This window comes from Armigeres subalbatus, chromosome 3, assembly GCF_024139115.2.
Source record: "Armigeres subalbatus isolate Guangzhou_Male chromosome 3, GZ_Asu_2, whole genome shotgun sequence".
In the NCBI taxonomy this organism is placed as follows: Eukaryota; Metazoa; Arthropoda; class Insecta; order Diptera; family Culicidae; genus Armigeres; species Armigeres subalbatus.
In genome coordinates, this window is record NC_085141.1 from 390,155,010 (window position 1) to 390,181,943 (window position 26,934).

Genomic DNA, 26,934 nt, shown 5'->3' on the forward strand with positions numbered 1-26,934 from the left:
ATTGGAAGCTTCATTCATTAACGCTCTGTCTGAGAACACTGAGCGTCATTTCATGTATAAAAAAAAATCTTTGTGAATGTTTTTTTTTTTCGGTTTTCCGAAAATTCCTTTCTACTGCCTTCCTACTCACCCGATTTGGATTGGTCTATATTGAAATCAACAGCCATCAAAACACCGAACATATTATCGAGACATTTGAAATCATGTCACAATCGTCAACAATGTGTGAAAAGTATCTGTATAGAAACGTGCGGCCATCATGATTTTTTTTTTTCCAAAACGATCGAAGGCGTACAACTCATGACACTCATGGTTTATGTAGTCCCATTATTATAACATGCAATGCATGCTGGTTTTTTAATTTATTCCAAAAAATATTCAAAAACCTGTCTTGTTGTACGGATAATTTGCAGACACCCTATACTGTTAAATTGCCTTCGGCATTGAAATTCATATCCATCCTTGCTTTACGATATATCTACACTCATACACTACACTGATAAAGAAATGAGGAGTGAGACATCAAAGGATTTACTTAGCCAAATGACATATTCGTCGAATGACCTATTGGGCCGAACGACCTATTCTGCCGAATGACCTGTTCAGCCAAATGATCTGTTCGGCCAAATGACCCTTTCGGTCAAATTACTTTCGACCAGATAGGTTTCGGCTTAATGGTTTGTTCGGACTAGTGGCATTCGGCCAAATGGCTTCTGGCCGAATGAGTTTCGGCCAAACGACTCTCCCCAACGAGAACAAAGAGAACCGTAGCGACAATCTTTCTCACACTCAAATCTCAATCTTTTTTTTTTTTTTGCTTTATTTATGACATACTATAATTACAGAGTTCGTTCGACAAATACTAAACAAAGGCTAAACTGGAACGGTCAACAAATATTTAAGCATGTACCGAAATTATTTTTAAACGCTAAACGATTATTCCATCTCAACATCGTTGAAACCTCATGCACGAGCGAAACGGCCTGCGATTCTGAAGGAAGATAATTACACTTGAGTCTATTACGCAGAATCGCATAGTTTCGCTCACTCACGTTTAGAAAAGCTTTCTCTTCTTCTTATTCTTATTGTCATTATGTACGTCCCCCACTAGGACTCGCAACTTTGTTGCAAGAAGTGTTCATTCAGCACTTCCACAATTATTAACTGCAAGGCTCCTGAGTCAAGTTACCAGTTTTTTTTTGTATTCCTGTAACACTAGGTTAACACGTTGAAGTTTTTATGCCCAGAAATGTCGTTTTCAATCGCTCTAACGCAAAATTTTCAATTTGCTTTGCTGCGACGCATTTGGAAAATAAAAACCTGTTAGCTTTCTCGGGCAAATATTAAAACATCGTCTTACTAAAAAGATGCGCTCTTTCGATAAGGCGATCAGTCGAGCATTTATTTATTTTTTACTTCGCGTTGCAAAAAATGGTGTTTTTCACTTCGAGTTTTCCCAGACAGTAAAGCGAGCCTAGCAGTAAAACGCCTTCGATCACTTTGTTGCTGTCGTGCACTACTCGATCCCGTTCCACGGACTGTGTGAAACCTAGCCAAAAAAAACTCGCAGAGGATATTTTCTAGGGCTCAACGTGACCTTCGGGAGGATTGGAATAAAAGCCGTTATACCCTTTATAGCCGTATAAAAACAAAACGTCATACCCGCCTTCTATAGCTGGGCAACCACCGCGCGTCAATTTCCATGTTTTGGCAACAATGAATAATAGAGTTCATGCCTGCAGCGGTAGCCTCTTGACTTATATTACGAATACTTAAGCATATTTTTTACTTCTAGACCACCTTGGGACAGTAAAAAACATATGAAAAACAAGAAGTGAGCTTTGTTTTGTTGTCGTTTTCCATTGCAACATGCTATTTTTGATCTAGTTCCTATTCCAATTTTCCTTCCATTCCTCGATCTGTCCTTATCTCAATGGTCCCTTAAGGTGAAACTGTTCAGAATCCAAATAAATTTTTCCTCGCATTTTTAGAGGCACCAATACCAATGCCATCAAAGAAGCAACGAATAACGGTCATCTTTATTATTTTAGCCTAGCTATGTCGTAAATATCGATACTTAATGATTTTTTCCTGCCAAATTGCACGCATAGTAAACATTGTTTTTAAACCTTCCGTTACAACCCCCCCCCCCCTTTTGAAAACGAAAATAAAAATCTGTTCGCCTGTAACTTTTTTGACTTTTAACATTTATTTCGCAACTTTCACCAAAAAATCGGAATTTATTCAAGTTTTTAGAGTTCTATGGATTTTCAGGATTGGCCACTTGATTCCGTAGTTATTCCGGATTTAAATTGAGTGTTAGCCTTTGGCTCAGAACGCATGTTTTGGAAATTATTATTTTAAATATTTTGATTGAAAAAGATGCATAACATATGCCAAATTTGATCAGGAGTTTTATCGGTCTAAAATCTAACCTGTATTCCGGATTCCGGACTCTCCGCCGGTACCTGTTACGGGTTCACTTTACGGAAATAGGCTAATACCATCATGCGACACATCAAACTCCATGATTTCATAAGTTATGGCAATCTATGGAAGTTTTATACTTCTTGAGCAATATTGAACCTACAGGAACTGGTAAACGAATTTACCAAGCACCAGCTCAAAGGTCAATTTTGGGAAATAAGCAAACCCATCAAGCGACAAACTTCAAACTTCATAATTGCGAAAGCTATGGCATTTTATGTTATTGATGTGCTTTCTGGACTATATTTGATACGATTGGAGCAGATAGTTGTGCTAACGGGAGGGTTAATTCCGAACATCACATTAAATACAGTAAAATGCTAAATTTGAACGTCATCTCAGTTTTTGATAATCATGATGTGTTTGATCGTTCGTTTTCAAATCTGTTTTTAAAAATAGGATTAGGCTTTTTGATTAGGATACAGTCTGTGGAATTATGTGAAACATTCGAGACGGTGGTTTATAAATAATAAATTAATAAAATTCGTTTTATATGCAATAATAACGAAATGTTCAAGATAAAGCTTCATGTAACGAGTGTGGGTGAAAGGAGGTGATGTCTGAATGTATATGTGCACAAAACTTCGCCAGCAACCGGTTATCGTAACTTCATATTACATAATCGATTCGACAAATAAAAAAAATGTGAATACTTCTAACTGAGGAATGAATTTTGGTAATTAATATGCAACCAGTATTGATTGGTTTTAATAAAGAGTATCTATTTGGATTGAAATCTATATACATAAAAATGAAATTCTGTCTGTCTGTCCAGCCGTTATTGACTCGGAAACTATTGAACCGACTGGCGTGAGAATTTGTATGCATGGGTTTTTGGGAGTTTTTTGGAAGTCTCTAATGGTGGTTGTAGACCCCTCTCTCCTCTATAAAGGGGAACTCCCATACAAATGATACACAATTTTCTCCATAACTCGAAAGCTAATCAAGCAAATGGAATCAAATGTATCATGTTAAGGGTTTTAATGGCCAGAAATATGTCTGTTCTAGGTTCGAGACCCCACCCCCTTTTGGGAATTCGAATAATTTAATTAACCGTCTTCTAGAAAGAATGCAAATATAAAACCACGTTTCAGAGAATTGATCAATCTCATGCGAGACGAAATTCGTCGGGTCTGCTAGTATTATCGATAAAATTAAATATTAACAGCTTAACAGCATTTGTATGTAATTAAGTACGGAAATTTGCCATGAAGTAGGTATGTGAACATTTTCTCTCCCGTGTTAACGGATACCGATTTACCTTGTACCAGCTGTCACAAAACTATTTTCCAGCATGCTCGCCGGTTTATCGGCACCGGCGAAAGCGTCTTCGTCTCTCACGTATTTATTTGGTCGGAAAATTGCACAACTCGGCAAACATGCCATCAGGGAAAATCGCTAGTGACAGCATAAGCGTAAAATTCAAATCTTCACTTTGCGCGCGGAAGTCACAGTCTGGCACATCGGGAAGGAGAAATGAAGAAAAAAAAAGCACCAAACATTCTGCGACAACATCGAGCGGCGACACCACTGACTGCCGGCAGCTGAACTGAGAAAGAAACTCCATTTGTGGAAAGCAAATATTGCTGCACGATTTAGTTTAAGAGGAAATTGGGACGCAAAAAAAGTGCAAACGGTAGTAACTTTTTCAGTCGGTAAACCGCAAATAAAAACCAATCGGTTTTCCTAAATCTGCTAAGTAAACGTTTTAACTGGAGATGCTTTTGGGTTTACTCACCAATTATTTCATACCGGTATCTTGCGAACACAGAAGAGGTTGTTTGATATATTGTCGTTGGACATAAATACTGCATGCGGTGTACGGTTCGGACTTACAATCAATTTGGAAACTTCGGATATTTCGAATATGATGCTTTTGTATACACTTTTTATTTATTATTTAAGCTTCTTTTTTTCGATTTGGCGAATTTTTAACTTTATTGTTTTAGTATCTAGGTGAGTGAGAAAAAGCAACCAAGTATAGTTTACTGACAATCAATCAATGAGCGATTAGGACATACGGATAACGAAGAAACATTCGGCATCACCGAATAAGTTAAGATTTCTGTGAATTATGAACAATTATAAGGATGTCATCATTTCAAACTGTTTCGGATCAACATTAATTACACAGGAAACAATTAAATTTCAATTCATCTTCAATTTTTTATTAGCCCTAATTTATGTACAAAAATGATACACTTGATCGGCTCCGTCTTTCTTTATGTACAAAATATACAATGCAACAACTGGCTTTAGTGTATTCGACTCACGACTATTGCAGCAAATTGCTTTTTCAAGCGCTTCAACAGCGCTGCTAAATGCTAAATCTTTTCACTTTGTTTTCGCTATGGTTTAAATAATTCGAAACGGCAGTGACCTTTCTTTCGGCTGCCTTCTTGCTTGCGTTAAATACTATTCAACAGAATCTGTTCAAATGACTAGCGATTTTCTCGATAGAGAAAATCGAACAAAATCTACCTCTTTTGTCCGCTATGATACAAAATTATGAGAAAACCTGTGTACAAAAATATTCGTATCTATTTTAATCGTTCTTTCTTTCTTATTTTCTCCTGTCGTTCATTCACGCTATCTATACACAACAGTCTTGTATTTCTATGGTCTCTCCTGGGGGGTGCCTTCGCCACCGTCGCACCTCCTGGACTATTTGCTCAGATTTCTCCTTACCCTAATCTATCACCAATCACAGCGCACCCATCACTCGCTTCTTCGTCTTCACCGTCCTCACGCTCACAGTACCGCATGCCCTAACCTGAGTGTGTTGATGAAGATCACAAACAGCGCCACCTTGGAGACGAGCGTGGCCGTGCCGGACTGGGCCATCCCCGCTTGCGTCGAGCTGCGGATCGATTTGCTCCGCGCCGCACCCTCGATCACGTTGTTGCTGTCGTCCTCGTCGAGCAGCGTCCAGCTGGGCGCGTTCGATTCCCGCTCGGTGACGTACCGGTTGACGCTATTGGCGGCCCCGGTGGAACTCGCCACACCACACGTGGGCGTCGGCCGCCAAATGCGGGTCAGGTTCGACGCGTACGCATCCATATTGTCGGTGCCCTGTTGGGGTTAGAAAGAAGGGAAAATGCGATTGGTTAGCAATAAATCATGGAGAAACAGTCAGTGGGAGCAGCTTCCGGGATCAAATGTTGAAACGCTGCAAGCTCACGAGAGCGTGGCAAGGACAAAAGTTTTCCCCTCAATCCAACTCAATTTCAAGTCAGCAGAGTGAGAAAGGTTGGTGGAGTTAAACTAGTGAAAAAACTATCCGGGGTAAATGGTTTCGGAAGCGGGAGCAAAGGAAATCTCAATATTTGCATAAAATTGATTTATAAAGTACTTTGCCAAACTATTGTATAATAAATAATCCTCTTAGTGACTGGGTTTGCGGTGCCCGGAAAGAAGGATGCTGAAAATGAGAAGCAAATGGAACAGAAGTAGTGGGAAAGTTTTGCGCAAAGTTTGTCGAAGTAGAATGGGAATTGGTTTTGTGATTTTTGACGAACGGGGGAAATTCATTTTCTTTCATTGTGAATCGGGTCAAGATGTTTTCCCCGAAGGATGTGAAAGTTTTCCGTATTCCGACGGTAGTTGGGGATGCATTCAGTGGTCAGCGTTTGATCTTTGAAGCGTATTAATTTTGGGGAAAATTTTACTTACCGGGATGGGGGTATTCCGGGCGCTCCAACAAAGGGGTTTGAAGGCGCCTTTCCGTATCACATATTGGAACGCGTTGAAGTTCACTCTCCAGTCGTAGGAGAGTAGGCGTTCCTCCAAAGTCATTCCGGCGATTTCCGGAGGGGATGCTATCCGGATGGGATTCGCTCCGGGAGCTAACTCGTTGATTCCGACGGCGTGCAGAACCGTCGGCAGACTAGGTATCGAGTGGCAGGATGTGAGCTCTTTCTGGCGAGGGTAGTATAAACTGAGTACGAGGCAGGTTTCGTCTCGCGAGGTGTAACCACCGAGGGCGATGGTTTTCCTGCCGGTGCTATCGTAGGAACATTCAGCGATGAGGCGATCTCCTGGCAGTGCCTTGACTGGGTTGTGCAACCGTCGGAACTCCTGGTAGTTGGCATCCACGTTCAAGTCGTGGGCGATTGGCGGCAGTTCTTCGCGGTATCTGATCTGTCGCAAGCGGACCTGTTTGCCCATGTGACTGGTTTGCATCATGACGGCAAAGATGTTGATGCCTGGTCGGGGAAATGCTCGCTGGGTGCACTCCTCAATGCAGTGACCTTCGGAAACGACTTTTTCCTGACCGGGCGGGATGATGTGCCGCCAGTTGGGTTGAATGCCAACCGAGAGGACACCGGCGTCATGTTTTCGCAGAGTGGTCGAGTAGTACAGACGAAGACCGGAATTGTCCATCCGGGGGCGCATGTCGATCGAGTTGCTCTGGAAGCCCATGTAGTGCGTTTCCATCATGTAGAAACGGGCCTGGTATGAATCGAGCGGGTATCCGGCCTCGAGGGGAAATGTAAAGCCCTGTTGGTAGAAAAGAGAAAGTAGGAAAAATATTCATGATAGTAATAGCATAACGGTGAATGTGGTAAAAAGAAAAGACAAATCAGATTGGATTATTTTTTGTTTACAAAAATAAGGTTTTTCTCCCTGACCTAATCGTATAAGTGTCAGTATTTAAAATATGGAAGGGTCATTTGGTCGAAAGCTATTCGGCCAAGTGCCACTCGGCCGTATAATACGTTAGGCTTAGTCATCTAGCTGAAACGGAAAATATCATTTGGCCTAATACGATTTACGACCAAAAGGGACATATGACCAAACTTGTCACTAGGCAGAATAGGTCATTTGGTCAATAATGCCGTTTGGCTGAAATGATTGCTTAGAAGAAAGGTCCATTTGGTCGAACATTCCATAAGCCGAACGGGTCGTAGAGTCGAAAATGTCGTTTGTCCGGAAATTTCGTCTGGTCATTTCGCCAAATACGTCATTTCTCCGAAAATGACGTTTGGCCGAAATAGTTATTTGGTAGAAAGAGTCATTCGACTGAAAACGTCAATGTTCTGGTAAATTCCGATGTGAATATGTACATTATGTGGAAGATTTTGATATGAAACAAGTGTTGACAGTAACCACATTCCTTCGATGGGACTCGAACCCATGACCCTCAGTACACTTGTTTGAGTCCCACCAATACATTTTTTAAATCAAAATATTCAACATAATGTAAATATTCACATTGGAGTGTACATATTCCAGGAAAATAGTAAATTAATTAGTTCATGTATCCTCCACATTGGCTTTTCTTGGTGATATAGACCAGCGGTTCTCAACCTGGGGTACATGTACCCCTGGAGGTACCTTCGCCGAACCCAGGGGGTACCTCGAACGAAATGCTCAATGGCGGATGAATTACTATTTATTGATAAAGTTTTGACAATTTTGTATTTTTTTATTTCTAAACTTTGTCTTGTACATAATATGCATGGTGAACAGTAAGTCATGGCCTATTGAATCCTGACCTCCACAACCAGTACAATGGATGCAGGGCTGTGAGACAAAACATCAAAAGGGCAAAACCTCGAATGAACAAATTTTGAAAAGTTTCTATGCAATCTACCAGGCCAAAACATAATGAAATCTAGAGTCTACAGATTTGAAAGCCTCCATTTGACAGACATGAAGACTATTTCCCGAAAAGCTCGGTTGCTTCGTTGCAAGAGAATTGGATGCATCCTTCTACGCTTCTCGGAAGCCTCCTTTCAAGTGTCCCGGAAGCCTAATTTTAAGAGGTTCAAAAACTTTCTTTTAAGAGGCCCGAAAGTCTCCTTTCAAAAGGCTTAAAAGCTTCTTTTTAACAGGCTTGAAAGCCTTCATTTTAAAAGGCTCGGACGACTCTTTTGAAAAGGCTCGGAAGGCTCATTTCAAAAAGCTCAGAAGCTTTCTTTTGAGTGGTTCGCAAGCATCCATCAAGGAGGCTCGGATTTTTTTCTTCAAGAAGCTTGGAAGCGTCCACTCAAGATACTCCAATGCCTCATTTTAAGTGGCTAAAAAGCCACCATTCAAGAGGCTCGAAAGGCTCAAAAGTGTTTTTTAAAAATACTCTGAAGCCTCCTTTCAGGGGGCTCAAAAATCGCATTCAATAGGCTCGGAAGACTCTTTCCAAGAGGCTTGGAAACCTCCTTTCAAGAACTCGAAAACGTCCCATCGAGATGCTCGGAATTCTTTTTATAAGAAGCTTGGATGCCTTTTGAAAATGGCTCAGATGCGTCCTTTCAAGATACTCAGAACCCTCCTTTAGAGTGACTCGGAAGCCTTCCATAAAATGGCTCGTAAGGTCTTTCAAGAAGCTCGGAAGCCTCCTTTCAAGAGGCTCGGAAGCCTTCTTTCAAGAGGCTCGAAAGCCTTTTTCAAGAGTCTCGGAAGCCACCTGTCAAGAGGTGCGGAAGCTACCTTTCAAGAGGCTCGGAAACCTTTTTTTAAAAGGCTCGGAAGCCTCCTTTCAAGTGGCTCGGAAGCCTTTTTGAAGAGGCTCGGGAGCCTCCTTTCAAGAGGCTTGGAAGCCTCCATTCCTCAGGCTCTGAAGCCTTCTTTCAAGAGGCGCGGAAGCATCCTTTTAAGAAGTGCGGAAGTCTCTTTTCAACAGGCTCGGAAGCCTTTTTTCAAGAGGCTCGGAAGCCTCCTTTCAAGAGGCTCGGAAGCCTCCTTTCAAGAGGTTCGGAAGCCTCCTTTTAAGAGGCTCGAAAGCCTCCTTTCAAGAGGCTCGAAAGCCTCCTTACAAGAGGCTCGAAAGCCTCCTTTCAAGAGGCTCGAAAACCTCCTTTCAAGAGGCTCGAAAGCCTCCTTTCAAGAGGCTCGAAAGCCTCCATTCAAGAGGCTCGAAAGCCTCCTTTCAAGAGGCTCGAAAGCCTCCTTTCAAGAGGCTCGAAAGCCTCCTTTCAAGAGGCTCGAAAGCCTCCTTTCAAGAGGTTCGAAAGCCTCTTTTCAAGAGGCTCGAAAGCCTCCTTTCAAGAGGCTCGAAAGCCTCCTTTCAAGAGGCTCGAAAGCCTCATTTCAAGAGGCTCATTTCCATAGGCTCAGAAGCCTAATTTCAAGACGCTCGGAAGCCTGCCTTGATGGGTTTTAGAAGCCTTTTTTCGAGAGGCTCAGAACCCTCTCTTCAAGGGGCTCGTAATTCTTTTTTCAAGCAGCTCAGAGGCTTCCTTTCAAGATGCTGGAACGCTCCCTTTTAAGTGGGTCGAAAGCCGCCTTTCAAGAGACTCGAAAGCCTATCTCCAAGTGGCTTGGAGGGTTCTCTCGGAAGAGGAGCGGAATCCTACTTCCAAAAGGTTCGGAAGCCTCCTTTCAACATGCTTGGAAGCCTTCAATAGTCACAACAGTCCCTACAGTCAGTCCCTCGATGTAAGAACTTAATTTTAATTGGGAAGTTTAAAAAAATGAAAATTTCAGAAAAGTTTATGGAGAGCCATATATTCCGTTAGTTTTCAGGTCCATTTTTCATATACTTGAAGAGTTACGATTATTTTCATTTACAGCAAATAAATCATAGGGGGTACCTCAATTAATGCAAAAGTTCGAAGGGGTACCTCTCAAGAAAAAGGTTGAGAACCGCTGATATAGACCATAAACAACATTATTTTACGTTTCATTGGACGTAGCTTGCTGGATGTAACCTTTCAATTTTGTCAGTCAAATAACACTTCAATGTCACCGAAAAAAGCCATTTTAGAGGCTAAGTTAGTTGAAACCCCGCGATGATTAAATCAAACAATAATTGTAAATAAATAACAATGTCGGGTGGCCCGAAATATAGGTAATTCACTTTGATTGAACTGCGTCATGAGCCGAACGATTCATAAGCCCAAAAATGTCGTTTGGCCGAAAAATGGCGTATGTTTAACTGGCCACATAACCAAAAAAATCATATCATATCTCATTTCTGATTTCTCACTTCTCACTCCGTTCTTCTCTCATTTACAGTGAGATGCGAGACATGAGGAGTGAGGAAAGTTAAATGAAACTTCTCACTTCTCACTCTTTATTTCTCAATTTTCACTGTGAAAAAGAAGAAATTTGAAGATGTAAGAAATAAAAAATGATTTATTTCCCCTTCTCACTTCTCCCGGTGAAAAATGAGGATTGCGATGTGAGAATGATAAATGAGATGTCTTACTGATCATTTTGCCGATAATGCTGCTTGGCCGAAATGGTCGTTCAGAAGAAAGGGTCATTTAGTTGGAAATTATTTTGATCGAACTGGTAGTACAGTTAAAAATGTCGTTTTACCGGAAATATCATCTGACCAAAAGTCATGTGGTCGAAAATGCCATTTGGCCTAAATGGTCGTTTGGCAGAAGGGCCATTTGACTCAGAATGTCATTCGGCTGAACGGCCCATGAGGCTTAAATAGTTGTTTGGCCGAGCAATAGAGAATGTAATGATAGTCGAGAAATAAAAAATAAGCCATGAGAAGTGAGAAATGTGAAATGAGATCTTTTTACTTCTTACTTTATGCTTCTCATTTTTCTCATTTTTCTCTTCTCACTTCGCACTGAGAAGTGAGGAATGAGGAGCGAGTAGTGAGATATGAGGGAAGAGAAGTGAGGAATGAAGCCTTTTACTTCTCACTCTTTTTTCTCAATTATCAGTGTAGAAAGGCAGAAATTTGGAAAGAGAAGTAATAATGAGGAATGCAAGGGAGAAAAGAGACGTCTCACTATTTAATTCTTATTTCTCACATGTTAAATGAAGGTTGCGAAGTGAGAAGTGTTTAATTTGACGTCTCACCAGTCAGCATTATATGTACGCATTTCTCACTTCTCACTTCTGACTGTGGAAAAGTGAGAAGTGCGAAGTGAGAAATAGGATGCGAGATATGATGAGTGAGAAGTAAGACGTCTCACTTCTTACTTATAATTTTTTTTCTTTTGATTTCTCATTTCTCACTTCTCATTCCTTACTCCTCATTTCTCAATTAGCATTAAATACTCCACAGTTTTCACATTTACTATTATTTAGCAAACCACATTTTCGGCCGTATGACCCGTGCGCCGAATTGACAGTTTCGGGCAATTGGCTCTTTCTGCCAAACAACAATTTCGGAAAAAACGGCATTTTCGGTCAATTGACAAGTTCGGACAGGCAACCCTTTCCGTAAAACGGCATTTTAGGACAAATGATCTGTTCGAACTAACGGACTTTTCGGCTAAAGGACCAGTTTGACCGAACGACATCATCGCAGTTCATTAAATTTCATAAACAATTCACTACGGTTAAGTTAAAAAAAAAATGATTCATATTTGATGTTCAATACCGTGCCGTAAATGCGTTTTCTTTTCGGCAAGAAGCACCCAATGTTTATGGTTTATGATTATGCAATTTTGTGTTCTCTAAAAACAATTGAGAATTCGGCCTACATGTATGCATTTGACCTGCAGTTGTTAAAAATCACTTTAAAATGTCTGGCATGATAGGATTTCCTACAAATAAATAATTACAATCTTCCATACAGCAATATATGCACGTTTATTATTTATTCAGAGGGCATCTCCGTGATAACGAATACCGGGCAGTCATCCATTCCTATCGACCAAATCAACCGTGTCTAACAGGAATAAACAGAGCTCTCTCGCAATGAAAAAAAGTCTTTATTCCACTTTATGGTAGCATCGCCTTTCTCATACGTTAGAATAAAAAAGGCAACAATAAATAAAATTAAGTTCATTGATAGGAAGATAAGTCCGACTTCAATTTGATGACTGTATTTTTCTCATATCAGAGAATTCATGATCAGAGAAACGACTGGTATGACGGCGAATGTGAGCAGTTAGTAGAAGAGAAGAATGCAGCATGGGCGAGATTGCTGCAACACCGCACGAGGGCGAACGAGGCACGATACAAACGGGCGCGGAACAGACAAAACTCGATTTTCCGGAGGAAAAGCGCCAGCAGGAAGATCGAGACCGTGACGAGACGGAGCAACTGTACCGCGCTAATAACACATGGAAGTTTTTTGAGAAGTTGAACCATTCACGTAAGGGTTACGTGCCACAGCCTGATATGTGTAAGGACCTAAACGGGAACCTTCTTTCGAACGAGCATGAGGTGATCCAAAGATGGCGGCAGCACTACGAAGAGCACCTGAATGGCGATATGGCAGACAACGGTGGCGGTATGGTAATGAACCTAGGAGCACGCGCGCAGGACATGCGACTTCCGGCTCCGAATCTCCAGGAAATCCAGGAGGAGATCGGCCGGCTGAAAAACAACAAAGCCCCTGGAGTTGACCAACTACCAGGAGAGCTGTTTAAACACGGTGGTGAAGCACTGGCTAGAGCGCTGCATTGGGTGATTACCAAGGTTTGGGAGGATGAGGTTCTGCCGCAAGAGTGGATGGAAGGTGTCGTGTGTCCCATCTACAAAAAGGGCGATAAGCTGGATTGTAGCAACTACCGCGCAATCACACTGCTGAACGCCGCCTACAAGGTACTCTCCCAAATTTTATGCCGTCGACTAACACCAATTGCAAGAGAGTTCGTGGGGCAGTACCAGGCGGGATTTATGGGTGAACGCTCTACCACAGACCAGGTGTTCGCCATACGTCAGGTATTGCAGAAATGCCGCGAATACACACATCATCTATTTATCGACTTCAAAGCCGCATATGATACAATCGATCGGGACCAGCTATGGCAGCTAATGCACGAAAACGGATTTCCGGATAAACTGATACGGTTGATCAAGGCGACGATGGATCGGGTGGTGTGCGTAGTTCGAGTTTCAGGGGCATTCTCGAGTCCCTTCGAAACCCGTAGAGGGTTACGGCAAGGTGATGGTCTTTCGTGTCTGCTATTCAACATCGCTTTGGAGGGAGTAATACGAAGGGCAGGGATTGACACGAGTGGTACGATTTTCACGAAGTCCGTCCAGTTATTTGGTTTCGCCGACGACATTGATATCATGGCACGTAACTTTGAGAGGATGGAGGAAGCCTACATCAGACTGAAAAGCGAAGCTAAACGGATTGGACTAGTCATCAACACGTCGAAGACGAAGTACATGATAGGAAGAGGCTCAAGAGAGGTCAATGTGAGCCACCCACCACGAGTTTCTATCGGTGGTGACAAAATCGAGGTGGTTGAAGAATTCGTGTACTTGGGCTCACTGGTGACCGCCGATAACGATACCAGCAGAGAAATTCGGAGACGCATAGTGGCTGGAAATCGTACGTACTTTGGACTCCGCAAGACGCTTCGATCGAATAGAGTTCGCCGCCGTACCAAACTGACTATCTACAAAACGCTTATAAGACCGGTAGTTCTCTAGGACACGAGACCTGGACGATGCTCGTGGAGGACCAACGCGCACTTGGAGTTTTCGAAAGGAAAGTGTTGCGTACCATCTATGGTGGGTTGCAGATGGCGGACGGTACGTGGAGGAGGCGAATGAACCACGAGTTGCATCAGCTGTTGGGAGAACCATCCATCGTTCACACCGCGAAAATCGGAAGACTGCGGTGGGCCGGGCACGTAGCCAGAATGTCGGACAGTAATCCGGTGAAAATGGTTCTCGACAACGATCCGACGGGAACAAGAAGGCGAGGTGCACAGCGGGCAAGGTGGATCGATCAGGTGGAGGACGACTTGCGGACCCTCCGCAGACTGCATGGTTGGCGAAGTGCAGCCATGAACCGAGCTGAATGGAGAAGTCTTTTATGTGCAGCACAGGCCACTCTGGCCTTAGCCTGATGATAAATAAATAAATTTTTCTCATAACTCAAGAACGAATTTCCAATTAATTGATAATAACACAAAAATGTGTTGTCAAATAAAACAAAATGTGTTGTCGCTGTAAAACAATCAAATAAAGTTAAAGGGACATCATTTCTTGTGAATGTGATTTGTTTTGAGTAAATTAATAAAAGTTTTATAGAAAAAGATTTCTAACATGTTGTTAAATTCCAATGAACGTAAAACCTTTCGCCCAACGTTGGAGAACGAGAAAAGCAAGAACAGTATCCAAAATAATCCATTTATATTTCATGCTCAACGCAGAACAACAGAAATATCCAAACAAACTCGGGGCAGCTTCCGAACAAAAAGCGCCAAACAACGCACTCCACCTAGACAATGAAAATCCCCCCTCCCGCCTGTACTCCACATAATGGGCATCAAACACCGGATTTTCGAGAGAAAATTATTATTATTCCAAAACAGTTTTTGAACGACCTCGCGGTAACGGCTGAACACGAGCTTACACTCCCCCCGATTTCCAGTGGTCCCCCCCCCAATACCCCATCATTATATTTCAACAGTTGAACGCGCGTCTCCTCCAGGCACTACTGGTTCTGTTCTTGCCATCGCCGTCGTTGCCGCGTCGCAGTCATCTACTATTTACAATTCTCAAATTCTCCAACGACCGCAACAACGATGATGGTAACGAGCAAGGCGACGTCCACGAATGACAGATTGATGCCATCAGAGTATGAGCGCGAAAAAAAAAACTTCAGATCATAATGCGAAGGTAATGTAGACCTAACATGTAGGGTAGAGGTGCCTGTTTCTGGGCATTCCGTAGTCGATGGTTGTTAATCAAAATCTGTGAATTGATTCAGAAGAAAACAACAAACGACTGGAATGAAAAAAATGTGGAAAATCGCCAATCACGGGCACGTCTACCCTTCACGCAAGCATTCGCGTTTCAATTGTACGTGGCCCGCGCACCGCACGGCTCCAACTGATGAAATGAAAGCATAATAATAAAGAATTCATAATCGTGAAAAAAGCACTTTGAATGAAAACAATGATAAATTTTTCAAACGGCGCGCACATTTGCGCGTTATTTGGAATACTGAATAGGCAACCTGCTGGCGAGTAATCTTGGTCGCAGCTCAAAGGTGGAAAACAACAATTCGGATGGTGTAACGGCGACGACTGCGATTGATAGGAACGATCGTTCCAATGACACACCACATGCCTCCCCTACTCAAACCCCATGTCATCCTGAGCTTCTGTTATTGAGCTTGACTCAAGTTGAAGAAACATAACAAATGGGAACATTGTTCAACGTCCGTCGTCGTCGTCGTCGTCGCGGTCCTCATCACTCACTCGGCCGGTCATCCATGAATCAGGAGACACGTGATTTGTCTTCTCCGTATGCAACTTTTGTACAATAATGGCAGGCAACACTTACCTCAGAGCCGCGGGACCAGGCCGCCACAATCGAGTTGCAGGTCAGTAGCTCCTTCTCGGCCTTCATGCACGATCGGCCAAATTCGCGGGACATGATCTCCAGCTCCGGCGTCGAGCCCTGGCACTCGTACAGAATGATGTGCTTCATGAACGGCAGATTGGAGCGCGACTCGATCACGGGTTCGTACTGGCGAGAAAGAGAAAGAAAGGAAACAAACGATCAAGATCATCTTCATCAACAACAGAAACGGGCGCTTCTTTTCGGACTCGGACGGATTGGATGCAAAAATATTTCGGTTTCGATTTGACTGCGCGTTCCATCGAGCCGAAGAAAGCCCGGGAGAAGGAAAATCGGAGCAATGGGAAATAAAGATTGTTTTTAATTGTTTCGAGATTCGTGAGAATCGACTTAATTAATGGCGATGGTCGAGAATGGGAAATCGGTGCTGCAGTAGCGTCATGGGCTCCAACGACTCCGGAGCCGAAGGAACACAGAAAAAAAAGCATAATAAAAACCGATTAAACTTTATGCTGCCTTCCTGGGTTTGCGGGGTTCGGGTGCCGTGGCTTAACCACGAGGGGAAGAGTTGGTGCTTCCTCGTTCGTTGGGGGAAACGTCTAAATTGGTGAGAAAAATCTTCTTTTTGTGGCATTAAGTGAAGTTTATGAAGTTATAAAAATTAGGCTTTTAATGGCGGTGCGGAGCCGGGTGCAATATTGTTTGGAAAACAACTGACTTTGTTGGAAGTATGTTATTGAATCAATTGAGGCTTTCTTTTGATTGATTGCTTAACGGTGTAATTTCTATCGAGATAAAAACAGAGCAAATAAAATAACCGGGTTCAAATATTTTTCATACAATTTTGCAATTGTTGTCTGGGCTCCAAAAAACAAAAGGCAAACTAAAGCGAAATTAGTATCTTCATTCAGATTAATTAAAAACAGAAATCATTCCCAGCACAAACATCAGTCAGAAGTGCCTTACTTAAGATTTCTCAAATCATTTATTTTTAGGAAGAGCTTCTCCTACGTGAATCTCTAAATAAAGAGGTGCACCGCCGGACCACACCACCCACAGTTTATGGCGCCACTCCAACGCCAAAATGTTTGCAACGGCACTCTGCTCCCGAAAAATTCTCCACAAAAAATCGGTCCACAAATAGGTTCACAAAAAATCGCAGTAGTATGTATAAAAAAATAAAAAAAAATATTTCTGATGTTTCAAAATCGAAAAAAAAGTCTTAGGTATGTTATTACTTTCAGTTCTTACTTTTACTTCCACTATTCAATTACATATTGAAATCCAATTTGTAATAACCGATGCGTACTTCGTCTTTTTCTTGGAAAACTTTTCATTTTTTGTGTCAATGAAATAGCATTGCCCGTCAATGTTGAATGCTTTTGTTTCCGCCATCACCGTCGCCCCACATCACTATCAAGAATAGATCGTAAAATTTTCTGTTCCACCTCAATAATACTGCCACAGTCACTTTCGTCATCCCACGCCATCATCAAATCCCGTAACAATCGTCCCATTTCAATTGTTTACCGCCTAAAAGCAAACATCTTCCATCTCCCGGACTCATTGCGCTCGTTACACTTTGATAGGAAAAACAAAGAACCACCGCACTGCCATCCGCGCCCGATTTAGGTGCCCTCCTTCCCTTCCCACCGCGCGTCACGATTCAAATCGAAATCATTCCTACTTTGACTGTACCAGCCTGCCGCACTTACCCGTATCATGTGGTGCTTCCGCACGAACTGGTCCAGCTTGAACATCTTGCACCATCGGAGGTTGTCGTCCCCCATCGGTATCTCGACGTCTTTGTTGCGCAGCTCCAGCGTTCGCGTCCGCGAGTCCAACTCGATTGGGACCTGGTTCACCCGCTGGGTCAGAAAGATGGGCACCGAGTCCTTGAAGGCCTCGTTCGGATCCGGCAGCGTTCCGATGGCTTGGGCACCGTTCTTCGGATCACGGTTGTGGTACATGTAGATGATCCGGATGGTGTCGTTCTGCGGAAAAAAAGGGAAAAACGCGACGGATTAGAAAAGCCGTGAAAAAATCAAAATAATTGGATGGAAGTTGTAACCAATTCAAGTGTACTGTTTATTCGAGCGGGAATCGGAGTTGTCAACGTTCTGGAAGTCGGAATAATGGTGCGGCGCTTGAATACATTAGACGATTTACTCCCGGGACCGCCACCGCCGCTGGCAGCAGCCGGCTGCTATCGAGGCACTTATTCCTTTCCAATTATCAGCTTATTCAAATGTAAATTTATTTAAATCTCTTCCTCTCTGGGCTGCACATAGAGACGATGGCACTGAATGGCCCAACGGGCACTGACTTGACTGCAGCGCAACTATAGCGACATACTCCATAAATACTGGATGATAGACAAGCAAGCCATCATCCTTCCGGAGTGGGAACTGAGCCTGCAATCGATGGAGCATTTGATTGCGGACTCAGGACCCAGGAAGAAAGCAATGAGGTCAGCAGCAAAGACTCACTCTTCCGATCGGCGCCCCCGAACTCGAAACTCTCTTCCCTCTGTTAGCAGTAAATCGCGTTGGGAGCTCCCTCGTAGCCGAGATTTATTCCAACCAACTCCTTAAACATCTGCGCTTCTCTCGTTCCCTAACTCATCAAATTCACATGCCCTCGTCCGGGATGGTGAAAATCTGGCAAACCATCGAGTAACAAGCAGCTCAAGCAGTTACTGTATCTCTGTCTCGTTGTCCGTCCCTGTTTCTCTCTGGAGGCCGCTGCTGCTGGTCGAGCACGGCGCGCTATAAGCGTTTTATAATTTAAATTTGCATTCATAACAGCGCAATTTTGATATTTGCATAAATTCATCTCTGTTGCCCGCTGTTGCCATATCTCGTTGTTGCTTCCCCCACCGCACCGGCACAGATAGACGCCGTGTCCTACTGCACCGAATGAAGTTGGTGAAATGTAGCAAAAGCAAACGACCACCGTTGTCGGCTCGGGAGGTGAATCTCATTTACCATCCCCCAATTTAGAGTTAGGACGTAGTGAATTGCAGAGAGGTTTAGAACCATTAGTAGCGTTGTCCATTGGATGACTTGGATGATCTCTCGCTTTCTTCACTTGCATCGCATTCTGCGACTGGGTCATTGCCTCCTCGCAACTTAGCGATAATTAGGAACTTCCATGTTTATGAGTAAAGTTACAATTTTTACATTGCCCAGTGAGTCAAATGAACTTCAAACACGATTTTTTTTCGATGTTTTTCCTCATTCTAACAGACATTTTGAATAAATATTCAATAGGAAGGAACATTTATTTTTATAAATTTTGGCGTATTTTCTACCTAAAATTATTCAAAAGAACAGAAAGATTTCTTTGACTACTAAATAAGATGTCAAATCAATCCTCCATTCGCTTGCGCTTGGAATCCTTTTCAAGAATGATAGATTCTAATCAAAAAAATATTATGTTTAAATGACTCAAAAATAAATTGAAGAAACGAGTTTGTTTTCCAAAAGTTTTGTTTTCAATTGCTGAAAATTAACTGTTTTAACATAATTTGAAATTGAATTTGATTTGATTGCAATCAAAAAATTTGAGCTTTTGATTGAGGACATAAATTGGTAGAGACCTTCATAATTAATAATTATTATAAGCCTTCCAGGTATTAGACAAAAACTTCCGAAACAACTTTCCTTCACTTCAATCATAACTACTCACCGTGATGGGCACATCCTGGTTGGTGTCGCAGGTGTCCAGCTTTCTGCGGAACCGGAGCACCGTGTGGGTTGCATTCTCGTACCCGAGCAGTAGGACATAGTCCTGCGAAGGATCCACGTGCGGTTCGCCGTTGCTGTTCATTTTGAAGTGTCGGTCCTGTGGTGAAGAAACGGAGGGAAAGAAAAGAAAAAAGCGGGGTCAGCAGTGATTCAACTATCTTCATAAGTGCGGGTTTATCTGAAATTGGTTGGTTGGCCCGCAGTGCGCAGGAAGCTTGACCAAGTCAAGGTGCTAATTAATTCGCACCGTTGTGCGAAATCTGTGCACAACGTGGGAAGTTTCACGCTCTGCATACTCTGGCGTATAATTCAGGTGGTTGTGTGAAATAACTCCGCGAGCGGAGACGAATTATCTTGATCGCTTGGCCGAGCCAAACGGGCGGACGCAAGGGAATTGGATACTTGAGGAGCTTCCAGGCGAAACACATAAATCGATCACTTTATCGATGGTGTCTTAATTAGATGGTTGGCGAACGGTTGTCGGTAAACGACTACCTTGTACAGATGTTGTTCGGCAAATTCGAGAAATCAGCAATGAAAATAGAAATGAAAGGATGTTGAGTTAACGAATTGTTACGACCAGGAGTAAAAAAAAATCGCTCACATTATTAAAACTTTGAATTGAGCTTCGTTCGCTCGATTCGAGCACTGCTTACAAATGTTGCTCATTAATTATAGAAGTTATCGATCTACCGAGCTGTCTTTTCCGAGTAATAAATGTGCCATCGGTGCGAAGGCACTGTTCACAATTAGTACTGTTTGCACCCGGCGATGGCTGCATCATGACCATACCGACATGATTACCCATTTCCACTGATCAAAAGTTACCTCAGCGGTGCGGAGCATCGTCATGTTTCCTCGAAGTAATCATCAGCCTGACAAACCGGTGGACAGCCGCCATTCAAATGATTGATAGGAAAAATATCGATTCGTCTTCTGCGATGGGTAATGTGCGTCAAAAGGAAAAATCTGAAAGGTATTTCTTTCTTTCCAAAAATTATTCTCATTGTTACTTGAAACGTTGATTAGAACTAGATAAAAAAACAACCGAGAATATTTTAAGAGAAGTTGAGCGGTTTGAAAAAAATACAAAGTCAATCAATTCAGAAATTTGAACATTTGGCAATTTGCCTTTTGAAATTTCGACAATTGACACTTTGGCAATTTGAAAATTGGGCAATTGGACTGCTGAAGCAGTTCAACAGCAAACGACAACATAGTTATTTTTCAAATTTTTTAGCTTTGCAGTTTTGCATTATGGCGATTTAATTATTCTGAAACCGATGGAATGACAATTTGACATCTGGAAATTAAACGATTCAACATTTTAATAATTGAACAATGAAAAAAAAATATTTTAATACTTGAGTTTTTAAATTTTGAAATTTTTTTATTTTCAAATATTTTAATTTTAAGATTTTTTATTTTTTAAATTCTGAATTTAAATTTTTTTTTTATTTTTTAAATTTTTAAATTTTTAAATTTTTAAATTTTTAAATTTTTAAATTTTTAAATTTTTAAATTTTTAAATTTTTAAATTTTAAATTTTTTTAATCTTAGGATATTCAAATTTTTTAATTTTTAAATTTTCAAATCTTTACATTTTTAAATTTTTAAAATTTTTATATTTTTAAATTTTTAAATTTTTAAATTTTTTAATTTTTAAATTTTTTTAAAATTCTAAAATTTTAAAATTTTTGATTTTAAAAATTTTAAAATTTTTAAATTTTAAATTTTGGATTTCTAAAATTTTTAATTTTAAATTTTTAAATTTTAAATTTATAAATTTATAATTTTCAAATTTTTAACTTTTAAATTTTGAAATTTTGAAATCTCTAAATTTAAATTTTTTTAATTTTTAAATTTTAAATCTTTAAATTTTTAAATTTTAAATTTTAAATTTTAAATTTTTAAATATTTAAATATTTAAATTTTTAAATTTCTAAATTTTTCAATTTTTCAATTTTTCAATTTTTAAATTTTAAATTTTAAAATCTCTAAATTTTTAAGTTTTTAAATCTAAATTTTTAAATTTCAAAATTCTTAAATTTTTACATTTTTAAATATTTAAATATTTAAATAGTTAAATATTAAAATTTTGAAATTTTTATATTTTTAAATTTATAAATTTTTAAAATTTTAAGTTTTTAAATTTTTAAATTTTTAAAAAAATATACTTAATATTTAAAAATTTAAAAATTTTAAAATTTTAAAATTTTAAAATTTTAAAATTTTAAAATTTTAAAATTTTAAAATTTTAAAATTTTAAAATTTTAAAATTTTAAAATTTTAAAATTTTTAAATTTTTAAATTTTTAAATTTTTAAATTTTTAAATTTTTAAATTTTTAAATTTTTAAATTTTTAAATTTTTAAATTTTTAAATTTTTAAATTTTTAAATTTTTAAATTTTTAAATCTTTAAATTTTTTAAATTTTTAAATTTTTAAATTTTTAAATTTTAAATTTTTAAAATTTTTAAATTTTCAAATTCTTAATTTTTTTTTTTTTTAAATTTTTAAATTTTTTAATTATTAATTTTAAATTTTTAAATTTTAAGTTTTTAAATTTTACATCTTTAAAATTTTTAAATTTTTGAATTTTTAAATTTTCAAATTTTTAAATTTTAAATTTTTAAATTTTTTATTTTTTTTTATTTTTTTATTTTTTAATTCTTCATTTTTTTTTTAATTTTTTTATTTTTCCATTTTTTTTTTCAATTTTTTCAATTTCTTCAATTTTTAAATTTTTAATTTATTTAATTTTTCAATTTTTCAATTTTTCAATTTTTCTATTTTCCAATTTTTCAATTTCTCAGTTTTTCAATGTTTTAATTTTTCAATTTTTTAATTTTTCTATTCTCCAATTTTTCAATTCAATTTTTCAATTTTTTCAATTTTTTTCCATTTTCTTCAATTTTTCAATTTTTTAATTTTTCAATTTTTGAATTTTTGAATTTTTGAATTTTTCAATTTTTCAATTTTTCAATTTTTCAATTTTTCAATTTTTCAATTTTTCAATTTTTCAATTTTTCAATTTTCAATTTTTCAATTTTTCAATTTTTCAATTTTTCAATTTTTCAATTTTTCAATTTTTCAATTTTACAATTTTTCAATTTTTCAATTTTTCAATTTTTCAGTTTTTCAATTTTTCAATTTTTCAATTTTTCAATTTTTCAATTTTTCTATTTTTCAATTTTTCTATTTTTTAATTTTTCAATTTTTCAGTTTTTTAAATTTTTTTGATATTTCAATTTTTTAATTTTTTAATTTTTCAATTTTTCAATTTTTCAATTCTTCAATTCTTCAATTTTTCAATTTTTCAATTTTCCAATTTTTCAATTATTCAATTTTTCAATTTTTCAATTTTTCAATTTTCGGTCTATCTTTCTGCCAATCTGTAAATCTTTCAATTCTCAGATCTGTCAATCAATTACTTTAATCAACTCTCCCCCTTTTATACTCAATTACAATTGTTCATAAATCTAACGATTCTGATTTTATTTTGTCGCATTCTGTTAAAAAAAAGTACGACCTATCGCCGCCAGACAGTGGCTACACTGTCCTTCTACGAAGACCAACAATTATCGTGCAATCTGATCCCGTCCATCGTTTAGTCGCGCACATACCGGCAAGAAGTAAACCGCAAGGATATCGTTTCTCCAAAATCAAACAACGCTCAACCCACCTCCCGAGCCCGAGCAACGAATCTAATAAAAGGAGAGGAAATTGATTTCAATCATAATGATTGTTTTTTGTGCAATTTTTTCGACACCGTTTGACCGTTTCGGTCCTAGAATTTTTACGGACTCCTTCCGAGCGATTGGCTGCAGCTCCCGAATGGCGATGACGACAACGGCGTAAGGTAGGGAAGCATAAAAATAGATTGATTTTCCTTTGTTCTTCGCCTAGAACGAGTGGAACCTTCCCAGTTGTCTTGGGTCCGCCGTAGTGGCAGGAACTCAATTCAATCCCGCCCCTGTTCAGTGGTAGGAGTGGGTCCAAATTGTTTGCACTCGCACTTTCGGGGAGACTAATCCAGCAGCGTCATCTTGTCTCTGCACCCCACCACGGCCGCGTCCTACCGACCTGGATTTGGGTCAAACAAACAATTTGGCTGAAGTCCATCGACGCCGTAGTCCATCGATGATGGCGAGTATTCATGTGCTCGCGCGAGAAAGATGATGGACGACGTCCATTACGTGAGCAGGACGGGAAAGTATAGTTTTCGGTGGCAAACACATAAAGCAGACTAGCGGCGAGTCCAGTGGCCAGCTACCGTCCCAGGAGATGTATTCGGGAAGATAGAAGTCGTAAATTGAACTTTTTTGTTTGGCCTCGGGGGATTGCTTGCCGCCTTGGATGATGGTAGCGAGTGCCGCCGTCATCGTTGTTTACTGCTAATAATCAAATATTAAATTAGCTTTCGGAATAGGACCGAGGGTGCTCACCGCTCATTGCGTGAGTGCTTTCACTTGAGATTGATTTCAGTAATTGGAATAACATTTACGAAATTTTGTACTTTCAGACACATTCACAAGGTTTTTCTTTTTTATGGTCAACTGAGCTAATGCGTTTTCCGTTATCTGTCCAACCATTCTCGAACCGTCAAAAACCGATGCTTTTCGCGTCAAATGGTTACACAATTGTACGGCTCCAAACTACCTTCACTGCCACCACCTCGACCACCGCCAGTGCGAAAGCGCTAAAACCACCATAAAATTAATCACCCTACAACGTCGAGAAACATTAACCGAAAGTGGTCATCGGTTGGTCGGTCGGTCAGCATCCACAACTCAGGTGCCATCAAAACCAAACCAAAACGCGTTCATGCTCGTGGGGATAATGATTATGACCGTGCTCTTGAGTGGCCAAACTTTGCCAATTAATCTTCCGAGCGCGCGGGGCCGATCTGCCGGCCTACACACGTACCTACATCGCTCCAAGCTCCAACCGGCACAAAACAGACGTCAAAGTGACGCACCATTAGGAACGTATAAACTTCCGGCTTACGGCACTCTGAGAATTTTTATCATCTTAAAGTTTCTCGAAGCAAACGGTCATGGTCGTCGTCGTCGTTTGCGCTTTGGTCCTCGTCGGTTCGCTCGAGTGGCTGATCGGGATGACAGTGTTGCTCCTTTTCGCCGGCAGTTGACCTCGTAACAATTTAGCTCTGTATGGTCTCTTGTTGTGCGGGTTTTCATTCCTCGAATTCTTCCCGTCAAGGACCAACACGGAGGATTTCGAGAGACGAAGATGCTATTTAAAGTATTTCCAAGCTTAATTACAGTTTAATCCTTACGCTTTGCCGTCGCCGTCCACTCGGATGGGACCATTTATGTACTGTCGCGAGGCGGTTCTTTCAGGAGTGAAACGGCGTGGAAAAGAGAAAGGCACATAACTCACTCGGGCAACCAGAACGTGGTTTGGGCGTTGATATATACCACTGTGGACGAAATAATCCGAGGCTAAAGCTATCGGTTTTTTTGGTTTTATTGATATTGAAGTGAACAGGGAATTTGACCTGGAAAATTGTCTTGACGGCCGCCCATTTCTCGCGGGTTCGTACCTCGGGCAAAGAGGCGGGATGTGGCCTTATTTGATTCGAATTAAGTTTTTGTATATCCACTAAACAGCACTATGGACATACGATGTTCAGGAAGTCGAGCAGCTTAGGTTCTAAACTAAAATAATAATCGAATTTGGCAATCACTTTGTTCACAAGGTTAACAAGAACCTTTCAAAGCCTTAATCCCTTCACACGTGAACCAGTGAGGCTTTCGCCCGTAAAAAATATCCAGATCAAAAATGTAGCAAACCGCTACGGCTCCGATTGCACGCGTGGATTAACCCCCTTGCCAAGAACACCGCAACCGCCGAAAAACCACCGTTCCAGAAGAAGGGAACACGCTGAGGTATTTCGCTTTTATGTTTTGGCCAGTTCGCTGAAATTCAGATTATGCCAGCCGAGAACCCTTTCGACGGTATCGTCGGTACGGTGGTTGTTGTATGACGTCGTCCGGTCGAACTCGTGGCGATTTTTTCCCCAACTTTTCACGCACCTTCAAAGAGCGACTCGTTCGGACGGTCCTTCCACGGTGGCCGAAGAAGATACCGAAAGGGTAATCTTAATTAAAAGTAATTATTTTTTAACACACTGGGGGAGGAAGGATTCATACGAGTGCTCACTTGCTTACAAGCGTATAAGCCCGGGTTTCAAGCTGTGTGTGTGTTCGAAGCGTTTCTGTGGTAGAGAGCGAGAAGCTCGGTATTCCTCGTCCACTTAATCTAATAATAAAATTGTTTTAATTAAAATCTCAGGTGCGCAGCTTTGTGTTTCGGAGTGGAACAACTTACGGCGGGTAAGTTTGAAAGCTCCGAGATCCGGCATAGAATCGTTACTCATTCGGCTATTCAATCCACCTATTTTAATGTTAATGCCACTGTTTATGGGAATTTGGATTCTATGCGGCTAAGTGCGAGTACAGCTGGGTACTGTGAAGTGGGCAGCACTTGAGCAGCAGAACGCACTTGATAGCGCCGGTATCAGGCAGGTTGTTCCTGGCAAAAGATCTCAACTGTTTGCAGGTGTAGTTGCTTTGAACCAGTTTAATGGAATTTGTTTATGTGTGAGCAAAACTCCGGTGCGCAAGGAATGTTTTGCGGAGTTTATTTTGCGGATGTAGACCGTGGCAAATAAAGCTGCTTTGAAAAGATTTGAACTACCTCGACAGCAGCTGTACAACAATGCAGTAGCTTAATAGTTGATAATTAGCGAGTTTAGCTTTATATTCAAAATTTCAATTTTCAAAGAACTTTTTTTCGGACTATATGTTTTAACAATATATAGATATTAACACCTTTGTTTGAAAAGAATCATTTGAGGGCTTCCATACCACACGATTTTGCAAATCTACAAATCTGCTAACTCTATCGTTTAGTCGATATGCCCGTCTCGTTTAATAGTTTCCCATCATCCCATTCAGTCTGCCAATCTGTTTTTGTAAATCAAGTTGACGATTCGCAGTAACTTCTAAAGACTTGCGATTGTTCGACTCCTTCGAAGTTTCTCAACAACATTTGTTAACGTGCGGAATATCATACCAGAAGTGAATTTGCGATCATCATAATCTTCCACCATCACTACTGGAATTAGTTCGCCCAACTAAACGAGTCGTCGTCATAACAGGACCATTAACCCCACCATTTGCCACGCCGAAAAATACGGGAGCGAAGGCTGCCGGCGTCATCCACCCGACGACCAAGGACCCAGCTGTGGCTTGTCTGCGAAGAAATGAGCGCCCAAGTGCGCGACGTTATGATTATTATGGCACCAGCCCGAGCACACACAGTCAACAAATGAGAAATCGCAAGAAAACAAGTTTTGCTGCCACTCGTCGTCGTCGCCGCCGCCGTCATAGTCTCGCGCGATGACTCTTGCTTGAAAAGATGGGGAAAAGTTTTCCCCATTTCGGAGATGGGGTTGAACAGATTCGAGCAGTCATCCGTTGAGTGTG

At 40.3% G+C, this 26,934-nt stretch overlaps 1 protein-coding gene across 1 annotated transcript in view; it reads right to left on the reverse strand.

Moving 5' to 3' along the window:
* Nucleotides 1-4,628: 4,628 nt before the first annotated feature.
* Nucleotides 4,629-26,934, reverse strand: part of LOC134226742 (MOXD1 homolog 2-like) — a 57,584-nt gene continuing 35,278 nt past the window's right edge. Inside the window, exons 3-7 of the mRNA XM_062707706.1 lie at nucleotides 19,363-19,518; nucleotides 17,388-17,666; nucleotides 15,655-15,840; nucleotides 6,160-6,987; nucleotides 4,629-5,559 (exon numbers count right to left, since the gene is read on the reverse strand). Coding sequence (XP_062563690.1) covers nucleotides 5,239-5,559; nucleotides 6,160-6,987; nucleotides 15,655-15,840; nucleotides 17,388-17,666; nucleotides 19,363-19,518 — 1,770 coding nt within the window. The 3' untranslated portion in view covers nucleotides 4,629-5,238. The remainder of the gene's footprint in view (nucleotides 5,560-6,159; nucleotides 6,988-15,654; nucleotides 15,841-17,387; nucleotides 17,667-19,362; nucleotides 19,519-26,934) is intronic.